The sequence below is a fragment of the Tupaia chinensis genome, unplaced genomic scaffold, assembly GCF_000334495.1.
Source record: "Tupaia chinensis unplaced genomic scaffold, TupChi_1.0 Scaffold143748_1, whole genome shotgun sequence".
Lineage (NCBI taxonomy): Eukaryota > Metazoa > Chordata > Mammalia > Scandentia > Tupaiidae > Tupaia > Tupaia belangeri.
This window is the reverse complement of record NW_006203597.1, coordinates 148,314-164,493: the sequence shown is the minus strand read 5'-3', so window position 1 is coordinate 164,493 and position 16,180 is coordinate 148,314. Positions and strand designations below refer to the sequence as shown.

At 40.6% G+C, this 16,180-nt stretch overlaps 1 protein-coding gene and 1 pseudogene across 1 annotated transcript in view; both read left to right on the top strand.

Annotated features, from left to right (window-relative positions):
• Positions 1–16,180, top strand: part of URGCP (upregulator of cell proliferation) — a gene marked incomplete in the record, with an annotated part of 42,219 nt that overhangs the window by 23,452 nt on the left and 2,587 nt on the right. The window contains 3 exon segments of the mRNA XM_027766849.1: positions 6,780–6,830; positions 7,047–7,085; positions 15,292–16,180. Coding sequence (XP_027622650.1) covers positions 6,780–6,830; positions 7,047–7,085; positions 15,292–16,180 — 979 coding nt within the window.
• LOC102481107 (protein S100-A10 pseudogene) lies at positions 3,348–3,768 on the top strand (annotated as a pseudogene).

The window sequence follows — 16,180 nt, the reverse complement described above, 5'->3', positions numbered from 1 at the left end:
ATTTTTTCTGTCTTTTTGATGATTTTTTTCTAGGTCAGAGCTCTCGTCTTCTTTATCCGAGACTTGATATTCTGCGTTATCTAATCTGCTTTTAATACTTTTGAGGGAGGTTTAGATTTCTTCTATTACAACCTTCATCTTTAATAATTTTGTTTGATTTTTTTCCCCAGAGGCTTTTGCTATAGGACGCGTGCGCTCGCCAGACAGAGACAGAGAGACAGAAAGTGAGAAATCACCCTCCCCCCCCAGGGGGATGGCCACGCCGCAATCCCTTCTCCTTCATTCTCCTCTCGGGATCTTGGGCACGCACACACACGCGCCTGGCGTGAGTTTAAGCCACTGGGTCTGGGACGCGAACCGCTGTTGACTATGTGGGAATCTAGCGACATAGCCATTATGCTAACTGCTGGTCCCTTGTTTGATTCTTTTTTACGATGTCTAATTCTTTCATATAATGGAAGGACTTCCTCACCTCCTGAAGTTCAATGTCTCTTTTCTTTTGCCCCTCATAAAAGTTTTGCCGCCATAAATATTCTGAATTCTTTTTCTGACAATTTGGTGACGTTATTTAATCATTCCATACTTGGAGACACATTTCTGTGTTCCCCTGTTGGAGATGTATTACTTGGTTCTCTCATCCTTGAGGCTCTTCTCTGATTTTTAGTCATTTGGTAATGTATTAACTTTTGACTAATTTGTTGGAGAAGTTTTCTGTAACTCTGATCTGGTGTGTTTCCTGTGAGGTAATTGTATGCTAATTTCTCTCTTCTACTGTGTTTTGCAATGTGGTATCTAAAGGAGGAGTTTTGAGTTCAGATTTTGTGGTGTAGAAGGAGCAGGACACTGGCTAGGTGCTTCTCCGCTGTGATGCTGGGCCCAGAAAAGGGCAGGCATGCCTTAGGTGGATATGTCTGCTATAACCCTCTCTTTTGGGGTCTGGCAGGAAAGGGGTGCTTCTCAGCAGTTACACGGGCCCAGAAAAGGGAACACCTCAGATTTTTTTTTTTTTTAATTTAAGTAAACAGGACCAGCCAGGTGGTGTGATAATTATGGCAGCTTGATCCCATGTGGCTTAGTGCTTGTTTTGAGTCCCAGACATGGTGGCTTGGAAAATACGCCAGGCGTGTGTGCATGCATTTCCAAAATCCTGAGAGAAGATGGAGGAGAAGGGATTGCAGCACGGCTATCCCCTTGGGGGGTGATTTCTCACTTTCCCTCTCTTTCTTTCTCTCTTTGATCTCTTTGATGAGCACATGCACTCTATAACAACAACAACAAAAAACTAAAACAAAAATTTAAGCAAACAATTCCATGGTATTTAGTATATTTGCAATGTTGTTCAAACATAATGTCTTATCTGTTTAGTCCCAAAACTTCCATCATTGAAAAATAAAACCCTAAACTCATTACACAGTATCTCCTCATTGGCCCTTCTCCCAGCCCCTAGTAATCCCAATCTGTTATGACTCTTTTTATTTATTCTACCTGTTTGATACAAATGGAACCAAACAATGTGTAACATTTTATGTTTAGCTTCTTTCATTTAGAGTGGGATTTATCCCTCTTGTTTCTTTTCATTGCCAAATAGTTTGTCATGGTACATCTATGTCATAGTTTATCTGTTCATCTGGTTTATCTATTCATTTGGGTTGTTTAAACCTTAGGGTAATTGTGAATAGTGCTGCTATGAACATGCTTATACAAGTACTTGTTTGAGTCTCTGTTTTCAGTTCTTTTATTATTATTATTATTATTTAAAGAATTGTTTTCATGAGGGCATGTGCTCATTGGAGACAGAGACAATGAGAAGAAAAGTGAGAAATCACCTCCCAGGGAGGATGGCCATGCTGCAGTCCCTTCTCCTTTATTCTCCTTGATCTTGGGCCGCATGCACATGTGCCCAGCGGGTCTGGGGCTTGAACTGTGGTCTGCCTTGTGGGAGTCCAGCATCGTAACCACTATGCTATCACTAAAACAGCTGGCCCCTGTTTTCAGTTCTTTCGGAAATATGCCTAGGAGTGCACTTGCGTTATATGGTAAGGCTATGTTTGACTTTTTGAGGAACTGTCAAAAGACCATTTTCCATAGCAGCTGAACTATTTTATGTTCCCAGCAGAAATTCACAAGTACTAATTTTTCCCCATCTTCACCAACACTTGTTATTTTCTCTTTGTTGTTTTTGGCTTTATTTTGCTCAAGGGCATGTTCGCTCACCATAGAGAGAGAAAGAGAGAGAGGGGAAGTGAGAAATCACCCCCTGGGGTGATGGCCGTACTGCAGTCCCTTTTCCTCCATTTTCCTTCTGAGATTTTTGGCATGCGTGCACATATACCCAGCGTGATTTTCAAGCCACTGTGTTCTGGGACTCTAACCATGCCATGGCCATGTGGGACCCAGCCACTTCAACCTCCATGCCACCTACTCGACCTGTTGTTGTTTTGAATACCTGTCCTTGCATATAAAGTGATATCTCATTGTGCTCTCCCTAGCATTTTCCAAGTGACTAATGGTGTTGAGCCTCTTTTCATGTGTTATTGGCCATTTGTTTGTCTACTTTAGAGAGAGATCTATTCAAGTCTTTTGCCCATTTTTAAATGGAGCTGCCATTTTCTGTTGTGAACTTGAAAAAATTCTTTATATATTATGGATCCTAGAGCTTTATGAGATACATATATTGCAAATATTTTCTCCCATTCTTTTGGTTACCTTTTGTTTTCTTGATAATATCACTTGATGCACGTGGGTTTTCTATTTTGACAAAGTTCAGTTTATCTGTGTTTTTTTTTTTGTTGTTGTTGCCTGTGCTTTTAATGTCATATCTAGAAATCCATTACCAAATCCAAAGTTATGAAGATTTTTCCTGTGTCATCTTCTAATAATTTTATTTTTTTAGCTCTTATATTTTGCTCATTGACCCATTTTGAGTTAAAATTTTCTATATGGTTTGAGTTAGGGAATCCAACTTCATTCTTTTCTATGTGACTATCCATATAGTAGTGTCTTTTTTCCCCCTAAGAATTATTTTATTTTAACTTCATTTGTTTGTTTATTTTAATTTGACCAGAGAGGGACAGAGTGAGAATGAGAGCGAGAGTGAGAAAGAGAGAGAGAGAGGGAAGGAAAGCAAGAAAGCAAGCTGCCAGGTCCAGGACTCGAACCATGGTTGGCCATGTGGCAGTCCAGCACCCTTAACAACCATGCCACCTGCTGGCCCTACAGTAGTGTCTTAAATGTCCAGTAATAAGTACTTCAAAATTTAATGAAAATCTCTACAGGGTGAATACTGCATACTATAATAATTAAGGACAAAAGTAATTTCATTTGATGGGTTTAAAATGTTTTTCAAGTGGCTCACCGCCCCACGACCCAGCTTGCCCAGCGTTCGCGCCTGCCTGCCGGCTAAGGTTTCAACAGATATCACCAAAATGCCATCTCAAATGGAGCACGCCATGGAAACCATGACGTTTACATTTCACAAGACCTGAGATTACTCATGGAAAAGGAGTTCCCAGAATTTTTGGAAAATCAAAAAGACCCTCTGGCTGTGGACAAAATAATGGAGGACCTGGACCAGTGCCGAGATGGCAAAGTGGACTTCCAGAGCTTTTTTTCACTAATTGCAGGCCTGATCATTGCATGCAACGACTATTTTGTAGTACACATGAAGCAGAAGGGAAAGAAGTAGGCAGAACCGACCGATCACTCCTATCCTGCTTAAGAGTTTTCCCACAGGGTCACTTAAGGAATCCACTTTGCAGCTCTCCCTGTATAAGGATTTCATGAACGGATCAGGACCCTTAGAAAATGTACAAAGAAAATTCGACTCCCATTTGACAAGCAGAGAGAGAAAAAAGCGAATAAAATGCCAGATAAGCTTTTGATTTTTATATTGTTTGCATCTTCTTGCCCTCAATAAATAAAATCCTTTTTTAGTTAAAAAAAAAAGTTTTTCAAGTTTCTTTCTGTCTTCTATGACTGAGAGACAGAGAAAAAAGCACTCCAATGGAGTCTCAACACTGTGATCCACCCCCCTCCTTTGCAATCCAGATCATGGATACGCATGTGCCTGGAATACACAGGGAAGTCTCTAGACCTGAACTGGTAACCTTCTCATGGGGTATTGCCTCACAGAGTTGCATTTTACTGCTATGTCACTGTCTACTCCTGAAAATTGTTGTAATGGCCCCTTCTTTGAGATCTCCATTAGTAAATTCATCATAGTTCCTTTTAGGCTCACTTTGAATGGTAGGGCCTGGACTACACTCTGTCCTGTGTCCCATCTAAGCTCAGTGTTCCATTGGTTCAGAGTTAAAATTATCCTTAGAACAGTTTCTGCCCAACAGGAAGTATAATGGAGACCTTGGTTATAACAAGCCCTTTTTGGCTCCTCTGCTGCTAAAGCGCTTGCCTAGCGCCCTGGTGCTTCCTCTTTCTCCTGTAGCCAGCTGATGGCTAGAGTTCATTTGACTACTTTCTGCATCATCCACCTCTTGTCTCTGCAGATCAGATTAGATCAGAGTCCTGTCTGATTCCTGATCAGGCAAGGCCTTTTCTTCTTGGGTCTGAAGGTTGTTGCTCCTGATTTCAGTTCACAACTATTCCACCCTGACCCCGTCTCTGGCATCTCTAGATTTTTACATTCTCTTTACTAACCATCTTCTCTATCCATATGACATTTTAGATTCTTTGGGATAATCCTGCAGACATTTTGTTTTCTTTACTTTCGAATGCTCAACATTGTGGTTCATTGTCATTATTTTGTTCCATGTTTTTTGAACTTGACCAGAGAGAGAGAAGGAAAGTAAGAAAGCAAGCTGACAGGTCTGGGACTTGAACTATGTCAGCCATGTGGGAGTCCAGATGCCTTAACCACCACACCACCTGCTGGCCCCGATATTCTCATGCTTACTAAACTTCCCTTTTTTCTCTTTTCTGTCTTCACTTATCTGTCTTCGAGAGACATCACTGAAGAAAAGAGTTTTAAGCATTAGTTTTTACCAATTTGGTCACATAGGAAGTGTGAGAGGTTTGACAAATTTGATAACATGAGTATTTTATTGATTTGTAAACTTTTCTTCTTGTTTTTAAAGAGATTTTTTGCTGTGGGGTGTATGTGTTTGCTGGAGGGACAGGGAGAGTCAGAGAGACAGAAAGTGAGAAATCACCCTCAAGGGGGGATGGCCATGCCACATTCTCCTCTTGAGATTTTAGGTATGCATACACACGTACCCTTGTTTCTGGGTCTGGGTCTGGGACTTGAACCATGGTTGACTACATGGTAGCCCAGCGACGTAATCATTATGCCATCTTTTGTTTGGGTGATACCTTTACTTGGGTCAAAATCAAAATAGTAAAAACATACACTGAGAAGATTTGCTCCCATCATCTCAAGCCACTTGCTCTTTTCTTTGTAATACTCACTTCCAAGTACATCTATTGGATTTCAAGGCCTTTTGTTCCATTGTCAGTTTCTGAATAGCACTAAATTAATAAGTACATTGTGTAATTAAAATATCAGTGTTGAAAGACATATAGTAATGTTGGAGATTTTGTATAGATAACAGTTTACTCGTAAGTCTCAGCTTTCCTCCGTTGTGGCTCCCCTTCTCTTCATATCTGTACTCTGATGTAAATGTAAGTATCAGTTTAAGTGATTACAATCACTCCTTATGATAGAATAAAAATAATGTTGATAGGAAGTTGTGACTGTTGGAATTGAACCAAGGAATTTATATCACCTTAGATATTTTTAAAACTTGCCAGAGGACATATGCACTTGCCAGAGAGAGACAAAGAGACTGAGAAGGAGAGGGAGAAAGCACCTCTGAATAGGGCATGGTCACACCATAATCCTTTCTCTGTTTCTCCCTCTTGTTGGGATTTTGGACATATGGACATACATGGCTGACATGTTTTGAGCCACTGGGTTGAAGACTTGAACCACATGGTTGGCTATGTGGTATCCAGCTCCTTTAACCACCAGGCCATAGGCTAGCCTCACCTTAAATTTTATTTATTTATTTATTTTTAAAGAATTATTTATTTAATTTAAAAAATCATTATTCTTTTTATTTTTAAAATTCAACCAGAGAGAGAGAGAGAGAAAGTGAGAAAGCAAGCCACTAGGTCCAGGACACAAACCATGATTGGCCATGTGGGAGTCCAGTGCCTTAACTACCATGCCATCTGCCAGTCCCTCACCTTACATTTTAAATAGTTTCTAAAAATCAAAGGTTAATCTATATATGTTTCATGAACTTATTCATATTTTATTTTCACAAAGTTGAGCAACTTTCTGCTAGAATTATATCCTAGAGCAAATCTCTCTCTTCTGTGTAACTGTTGCTACTTTCGATATATTTTGTGTTGGAAAAAAATAAAACTTACATAGGAAAAACTGAAGCCAATAATAGCACTACAAATGAAATGAAATCAGTCATCGAATCCTCACTTGCACTTTTTTTATTTTGTTGCTAGAGGGCTTATGTGCTCTCCAGAGAAAGACAGAGAGACAGAGAGAGGGAGAGGAAGAAAGCACACCCTATCTCTCCATGAGATATAGTCATACTGCAATCCCTCTTCTTCTACTTTTCTATCCTGTTGGGATTTTGGATACACATGCCTGGCGTGCTGCTTTTTCTGAGACTCCGGGACTGGGATTCCAACTTTTCTGTTGGCCATGTGGATCTGGTTCTCTTAACCACCAGATCATGGGCTGGCCCTCTCACTTGGACTAATTTGCTGATGAAATAAAATGCTTGTTTGTTTTTTGCTTCTAGATCTGGAATGGAGAGAAATGGAAGGCGATGATTGCGAGCTCCATTATGGAGGTAGAAACTACAGGATTTGGCAGCAGATAGGATTGGGGAAAGAGAAAGGGAGTGGGTAAAGTAGAAAATAACTAGAATTTTATATTTTGAAAACTTGAGAGAAGTTACAGTCTTGATAAGACAGAAAGAGGAGTCTGGGTTTAGCTAAATTATTCTTTTAACAATCAAAGGCATGTTATTTGATTGACACTTAGTTTTCCTTTGCTTTTTCCACAGATGGTACAAATGAAGCTCAGGACAGTGACTTTCCAACAGGTACATGTCATCACTTTTTGTTTGTTCTCTCTCTGTTCTAGTTTCCTGCTCTCTTAAAGGGGATTATCATTTAGGCTGATGGCTTCCACACTTGACCACATCAAATCATCACAGAGCCTCAGATTTAGGAGTGCCTCATTTGTTAACTTTTTTATGCATTATTAATATTTCTGAGAAAACATACCCTTGGGAACTTGCCAACCATATAGAATAGCTAGGTCCTTGCCCTAACCCTCCCAAACATACCTGCTACCTGTAGTGGGTTAGCATCTTCTGAGTTGAAGCCCAGGAGTCTGTTATTTATTTTTTAAAATTTTTAAATATTTTTAATGTCATTTTCTTTGATACAGTCAATCACATTATTTAGCTTACAAAGTGAATATTCCAACATGTGAACATTATTCCCTAGTCCAGTTGATAAAACTATAAAATTATCTTCAACAGATAATACCACATTTCTTTGGCCCATTAATGCTTTGCCTCTCTATTTTTCTTCTAAATGTCCTTCTTCAGACTCTATTCTTACATACACACTATATCTGGTATTCACGTCCATTTATTGTGTCTCTATATCCTTTAGTCAAACAGTTTCTGTCATAGAGTGCGGACACTCAGTATAAAGTGGGGACATACAATGTCTCTCTTTCATAGCCTGGCTTGCTTCACTCAGCAGTAAATCTTCCACATTCTTCCACTTTCTGTCAAAAGCCAATGTCTTGTTGTTTTTTATGGCTGAGTAGTATTCCACAGAGTATATGTGCCAGTTTTTCAATCCATTCATTTGTTTGTGGGCATTTGGGTTGGTTCCATGTCTTAGCAATTGTGAATAGTGCCGCAATAAACATTGATGTGCAAGCACCTTTGCGATGAAGAATTCTTCTGTCCTTTGGGTAGATACTAAGGAGTGGGATTGCTGGATCATATGATAGTTTTATTTGTAGTTTTTTGAGGAATCTCCAAATTGTTCTCCACAGAAGCCGGACCAATTTACATTCCCACCAGCAGTGTAAGAGAGTTCCCCTTTCACCACACCCCTGACAGCACTAGTCATGTTTTGTTTTTTTAATCTTGGTCATTCTGACTGGGGTTAGGTGGTATCTAATTGTTGTTTTGTTCTGTATTTCCCTTATAATGAGAGAGGTTGAGCATTTTTACATATGACTTTTGACTATTTATATGTCATCCTTAGAGAGTGTTTTTTTTCAACTCATTCTCCCATCTTTTAATAGGGTAGATCATCTTTTTTTCGGAACAGCTGCTTGAGTTCCTTGTGTATTCTGGTTATCAACCCCTTATCTGATGCATAGTTTACAAAAATATTTTCCCATTCTGAGGGCTGTCTATTCACAACAATTACTGTGACTTTTGCCATGCAGAAACTTCTTAGTCTAATATAATCCCACTTGTCTATTTTGGGGATTATCCACTGTGCTTTGGGCTTCTTATTTAAGAAGTCTTTACCTACCTCAGTGTTTCCCAGAGTTTCCCCAGTTGTTTTCCAGGAACAGTTTTATAGTTTGAGATCTTAGGTTTAGATTTTTGATCAACCTTGAGTTGATTTTTGGCAAAGGTGAGAGGTAGAGGTTCACATTCACTTTTCTCCAGGTGGAAATCTAGTTTTTGCAGCACCATTTGTTGAAGAGGTTTCCTTTTTCCCACTGGATTGACTGGTACCCCTTGTCAGAAATCAGTTGACTGTATGTTTGGGGATTTATTTCAGGGGACTCTATTCTGTTGCATTGGTCCACCTGTGTAAATACCATGCTATTTTGATTACCACAGCTTTGTGGTATATTTTGGGGTCTGGCAGTGAGATGCCACCATTCCACTCTTGTGCAGGATTGCTTTGGCAATATGGGGACTTTTATGATTCCAGATAAATTTTATGATTGTCTTTTCTAGATCTATGAAGAGTGTGTTTGGTACTTTGATTGGGATTGCATTAAATATGTAGATTATTTTGGGTAAAATTGCCATTTTGATTATATTAATTCTTCCAATACAAGAACATGGGATGTTGTTCTACTTTTTTGTGACATTTTCAATTTCTTCTTTGGTTAGATTTATTTGTAAGTGTCTTATACTTTTTGTGGCTATGGTAAATGGAATAACTTTTTTCAGTTCGATCGCAGTCTGCCTGTTGTTTGTATATAGAAATGCTATAGATTTCTGGATGTTAATTTTCTATCCTGCAACTTTATGGTATTCATGTATTACATCCAGGAGGTTTATCATGGATACCATTGGGTCTTCTATGTATACAATCATGTCATCTGCAAATAGAGTTTCACCTCTTCTTTTCCTATTTGAATGCCTTTTATTTTCTTCTCTTTTCTGACTGTGTTGGCGAGGACTTCCAGTACTATATTGAAAAGCAGTGGAGAAAGTAGGCATCCTTGTCTTGTACCTGTTTTTAGTGGAAAAGCTTTCAGCTTTTCTCCATTTAGGATGGTGTTTGCTATGGGTTTTTCATAGATAGCTTTTATTGTATTGAGAAATGACCCTTCTATGCTGATTTTGCTGAGTCTTGATCATGAAGGGATGTTGTATCTTATCAAATACTTTTCCTGTATCATTTGATATGATTTTTTTTAATCATTCTTTCTGTTAAATGGTTTATTACATTTACGGTTTTGCCTATGCTAAACCAACCTTGCATTCCTGGAATAAAGCCTACCAGATTGTGATGTATAATCTTTTTTATAAGTGGTTGGATACGATTTGCTAGTATTTTGTTGAGAATCTTTGCGTCTATATTCATCAGAGATAATGGTCTATAGATTTCCTTCCTTGTCCTGTCCTTATCTATTTTAAGGGTAAGGGTGATGGAGGCTTCATAGAATGAATTAGGGAGAGATTCACCCTTTTGGATCTTTAGAAATAACTTGAGCAATATGCAGGTTAACTTTTCTTTGAAAGTTTTGTGGAATTCAGAGGTGAAGCCATCAGGACCAGGGCTTTTCTTTGTTGGGAGGTTATTTATTATGGATTCATTCTCCTGGCTTGTTATTGGCCTATTCAGACTTTCTACAGTCTTGATTGTAAGAGTATAAGTATCCAGGAATTTGTCCATCTCATCCAGGTTTTCCTGTTTCTTGGCATATAATTTTTCATAGTATCCTCTAATGCTGTTTTGTATTTCTACTATGTCTGTGGTTATACTGCCTGCTGCATTGCAGATTTCTTTCTCTCTTCTTAATAAGTCTCGCTAGAGGTGTATCAATTTTGTTTATCTTTTCAAAGAACCAACTTTATTTTTATTTATTTTTGGTATAGTTCATTTATTTTCTATTTCATTTATTTCTGCTCATATCTTTTTTATTTCCCTTCTCCTGGAGTTTTTTGTATTTTTTTACTTTTGCTTTTCCAATTCTCTGAGGGATGATGTTAGGTGATCCATTTGCCTTCTTTCTGTCTTTTTCTTATGTGCACTAATTGCTCTGAACTTCCCTCTTATGACTGTTTTAGCAGTGTCCCAAAGATTATGGAAACTCATGTTCTCATTGTCATTGGCTTCCATGAATCTTTTGATCTATTTCTTAAGTAGTTGTAGAATCATTCAGGTGTAGGCTATTTAGTTTCCAAGTATTTGAGTATTTTTGAGGATTTCTCTTGTAGTTAAACTCAAGGTTAATTCTATCATGATCAGAGAAAATGCTATAGTTTCTATGCCTTTGAATCTGTAGAGGCTTGCCTTGTGTCCTATCATGTGGTCAGTCTTCAAAAAAGTTACATGTGGGGGTGTGAGAAAAGTATATCTTGTGGTTTTTGGATGGAAAGTTCTATAGATGTCTTTTAAATCCATTTGATTTATGGTATAATTTAGATCCTTTATCTCTTTACCTGTTTTTTGTCTCAACGATCTATCCAGAGTGGATAGTGGAATGTTGAGGTCTCCAACAATTAGTGTGTTGTAACCTATCTCTCCTTTTATATCTAACAGTCTTTCCTTCATGTATTTGGGTACTCTTGTGTTAGGTGCATAGATATTTATAAGCGTTATATCTTCTTGATTTATTGACCCTTTTACCACAATATAGTGTTCTTCTTTGTCTCTTTGAACAGTTTTTGTTTTAAAGCTTATCTTGTCAGAAGTTAGAATTGTGGGGACCAGCAATTAGTGTAATGGCTATGTTGCTTGACTCTCATGTAGTCGACTGTGGTTTGAGTCCCGGATCTGGTGGTTTAAAACTCATGCCGGGCACGTGTGCTTGCATTCCCAGAATCCCGAGAGGAGAATGGAGGAGAAGGGATTGTGGTGTGGCCATCCCCCACCAGGGGTGGTGATTTCTCGTTCTCTGTCTCTCTCTGTCTGTCTGATGAGTGCACGCACCCTATAGTAAAAACCTCTCAAAGAAAAAAAAAAAAAAGAAAAGAAAAGAAATTAGATTTATGACTCCAGCTCTTTTTTGGTTCCCACTTGCATGGAAAACCTTTTTCCAACCCTTCACTTTTAGTCTATATATGTCTTTACCCATGAGGTGGGTTTCCTGTTGGCAACAGAAAGAGGGTTTCTGTTTTTTTACCCATTCAGCCTGTCTGTGTCTCTTGATAGGAGAATTTAATCCATTGACATTCAGTATTATTATCGATATTTCTGGACTTGTCCTGATGTTTAAGTTGGCAATTGCCTTGGTTGCATTTTATTCCTTTGTTTCTGGCTGTTCATTCTTTAGTTTTACTGGGATAGTACTCTCTTCAGGATTTTGTAAAGAGGTGGTCTGGTGTTGGCAAATTCTTTCAGGTTTTGTTTGTCAGAAAAGATTTTAATATTTTTTTCCCATATGAAGGATTATCCTATAGGATATACTAAACTTGGTTGAAATTGTTTCTCTCTTAACACTTTCAATATGTCTTTCCCTTCTTTCCTTACTTGCATTGTTTCCATTGAGAGGTCTGAAGTTAGCCTGATGGGATGACCTTTGTAAGTCACTTCTCGTTTCTCTCTCACCGGTTTTAGTATCATATCTTTATCTGTGGTCTTGGACAGTCTGGCTAAGATATGCCCTGGGGAGGATCTTCTGGGGTTAATTCTGTTTGGGTCCTTTGTATTTCTTGGATCTGGATGGTTGAGTGCCTCTCTAGACTTGGGAAATTTTCTTCCAGGATTTCATGGAATAGATTTCCATGCTGTTATTAGTTTCTTCACCTTCTGGGATGCTAATTATTTGGATGTTTGGGCATCTAATGGAATCTAGTATTTCTTGTATATTATCCTCATGGGGTTTTTTTTTGTTGTTGTTATTTTCTTTATCTTTTTGGTGTTTTTTTTTCCTAGGTCAGAGGCTTTATCTTCTACATCAGAGATTCGATCTTCAGCATGGTCTAATTGACTTTTAATGCTTTCTAGAGAGTTTTTGATTTCCTGTATTACTGACTTCATCTTTAATAGTTCCATCTGATTATTTCTCAAAATGTCCATTTCTTCTTTCATATTGTGGAAGGACTTCCTAATCTTTCATAGTTCGTTGTTTCTTTTCTGTTCCAACTTATAAAATTTGGTCACCATGCCAGCAGTTAGCGTAATGGCTATATCGCTAGACTCCCATGTAGTCAACCATGGTTCGCATCCCGGATCCGGTGGCTAAAAACTCACACCAGGCGCATGTGTGTGCATGCCCAAGATCCCGAGAGGAGAATGAAGGAGAAGTGATTGCGGTGTGGCCATCCCCCCCTGGGGGTGATTTCTCGCTTTATGTCTCCTTTGCTCTGTATGCCTGGTGAGCACATGCGCCCTATAGCAAAAACCTCTCCAAAAAAAGAAAAAAAAAATTTTGGTCACCATGAATGTTCTCAATTCTTTCTCTGTAATTTTGGTAACATCGTCCGTTTTACCAGACATGGAGGGGAGTTACACTGTTCCTTTGATGGAGACATCTTTCCGGGTTTATTCAGACCTGAGGCTCTTCTACTTCTAGCCATTGGAAGATGTATTCACTTTTGAATACGTCTTAGAGAAAGTTTCTTCGACTAGGAGCAAGTGTGTTTCCCTTTTGCTGTGAATTGATGTGTGCCGAAGTCTCTTCTGTTGTTTTTAGCAATGTGGTCTCAAGAGGGGTACTCTATTCAGGTGTATGAAGAGCAGCATCTCCTTTTTCACAGGTGGTTCAGTACAAGGGAGGATCCCAGAGAACCTTACATTACTATGGAATTTCAGAACTGTGATTCTAGACCTGTCTAGTCCTTCTGTCAGGGTGGAGGATGGGGAGGAGAGGATAATATATGAAGAAAGAAAAGAGTACAGAGGGGAATAAAGAAAAAGCCCGCCGCATGATATCACCACGGGCCTGGAGATGGAAATGGAGCCTGATGCAGAGCAAAGGCCAGTCTTTGGCACAAGGAAGATGAGAGTATTAGCAAAAGAATGGAGAAGAACAAAGAAAAAACTAGAAGGAAGAAACTGCCTACCTGTCTAGGGGGCTTGGTCTTGGGCTAGGGAGCCTGTAAGTGAGGTGGGGGGTAGTGGTTCCTCTGCCTCAACATTGCTTGCTGGTCAGGGGCCTGGAGATGGAACTGGAGCCTGTAGCAGAGCAAAGGCCAGTCTGTCTAGGGAGCTGGGTCTTGTGCTAGGGAGCCTGGAAGTAAGACGGGGGCAGCAGTGCCCCTGCCTCAACATCCCTTGTTGGCCAGGAACCTGGAGATGCAACTGGAGCCTGCTGCAGAGCAAAGGCCAGTCTTGAGTCTTTTTATTTTTAATAAAAGTTTGAAGTGATTCTAATGCATAGTCAGATTTGAAAACCATTCATCTATTCCAGTGGCTCTGCTTGCAGACTAGGAAACTGGGACTAGTGCTGCCAAGCCACCTGCAAGGGCCACACAGCAGGCATGTGTGCATGTGTAAATAGGTTTGTTTGCTCTGGTTTCTTCACATTGCCTTTTACTACCATGCCACTTAAAATATAAAAAGAGCTATTCCACATCTGGATAAGAAAAATGGTATTTAACTGTGATAGCTGACATTCTGCTTAATCATATCATCCTCTTTTCAAGTCAAATACAGAGGCTTCCCAATTTAGGATACTTTGACTTTACAATGGTGGAAAAACAGTGTGCCTTCGTAGAAGCTGTGATCCCAGCATAAGTTAAGGGACTTTGACTTAATGATAGTTCTAACTTACAGAGCATTTCCAAGTAGCTGTATTTCTAACTTAATGAGCTTGTCAGGACACAAACCAGTTGTGAATCAGAACATCAGTATTTTCCAACTTATTTGCAAAGAGAAAAGATAGTAACTAGAAAAACAGAGGGTGAATCAGTGGCTGTGCCCTGCTGTGGGAACTTCCTAATGACATTGAGGGACCTCAGGGCTGAACTGGATATGGGCATGGAGTCTCAGGGCTGTCCTCTAAGCAGCTTGTTGTGTGGCTGTGGGTGTATTCAGCATTCAGGACACATGCTGCTCACTCCAGTGAACTTGAGCTCATTGTGGTCAGATCTGCAGGTTTTTAGGAAAGTATAACCTCGCCTTTTACATAACCCTCCCAGTGTTTCAGTGTGGCTCAGTTTCCATTTCTCCTTTTCTTTTTTCCTAGGTTTTTGCCATAGGGTGCATGCACTTACTGGAGAGAGAGAGGGAAAGTGAGAAATCATTCCCTGGGAGAGATGGCCACACTGCAATCCCTTCTCCATTTTCCTTATAAGATTTTGGGCACGCACACACATATTCCAGGCATTATTTTTAAGCTGCTGGGTCTAGGACTTGAACTGTTGTCAGCCATGTGGGAATCTAGTGCCTTAACCCCACATGTCACCTGCTGGCACCTCTAATTTTTTTTTAATCTTGCTGGAGGGTATGTGCACTTGGAAAGGGAGGTGGGGGGAGAGAGAAAGCATCCCATCGTGGGGAAGAGTCACATTGCAATTGTTTTTCCTCCATCTCTTCCTCCTATTGGGATTTTGGGTATCCATGTACTTGAACCCAGTGTATTTCTCAAGCTGCCGGATCTGGAACTTAAGCACACAGTTGGCCAAATGGGATCCAATTGCTTTAACCACTGAGCTATGGGCTGGCCCTTCTCTCATTTTTTTTCAGTGTTCCATTAGAACTGTGGTTGGGATCTGCCCCTGCCTCATCTCAGTGCAGCTCTGGGCCCTCCGAAGTGCCCCTGAGCCTGCCTCCTGGTTTCTGAAGAGGTAACTGTCCCTTTGCTAGGCTTTCTCTGTCAAGCAGCACAGGGTGATACTAATATCCTTGTTCTTTCCACAGTGGAGCGAAGCAGGCTTCAGGAAATGCTGTCACTGCTGGGGCTGGAAACATACCAGGTTCAGAAACTCAGCCTGCAGGACTGTTTGCAGATCAACTCTGATAGCATGAGGAACTGGGCCCCACAAGTTCCAAAAGACCTGCCTTGGAGCTTCCTCCGGAAGCTGCAGGCCCTCAACACCGATGCCAGAAATACCACCATGGTGCTGGATGTACCACTGGACATCCGACCAATTGAAAAGGAGAGCCAGATGGAAGAGGAGATCATCTACTGGGACCCAGCAGAGGATCTTGCTGCGGACATCTATTCCTTTTCTGAGCTTCCCACACCTGACACCCCAGTGAACCCCTTAGACCTGCTCTGTGCCCTTCTGCTGTCCTCTGACAGCTTTCTACAGCAGGAGATTGTGTCAAAGATGTCCCTTTGCCAATTTGCACTTCCCCTGGTGCTGCCTGACTCGGAGAACCATTACCACACCTTCCTGCTGTGGGCTCTGCGGGGTCTCATGAGGACATGGTGGTCTCAGGCCCCTCGGGGGGTGGGGGGATTCCGAGAAGACAGCGTGGTCCTGTCTAGGACACCCGCCTTTGCCTTTGTGCGCATGGATGTCAGCAGCAACTCCAAGTCCCAGCTCCTGAACGCTGTACTCAGCCCAGGCCACCGGCACTGGGACTGTTTCTGGCATCGAGACCTCAACCTGGGTGCCAATCCCCGTGAGATCGCTGATGGGCTAGTGGAAATCTCCTGGTTTTTCCCCAGTGGCAGCGAGGACGTGGATCTTTTCCCAGAGCCTGTGGCCTTCCTGAACCTGCGAGGGGACGTGGGGTCCCACTGGCTGCAGTTCCAGCTCCTGACGGAGATCTGCGCAGCCGTGTTCATCCTGACTGACAA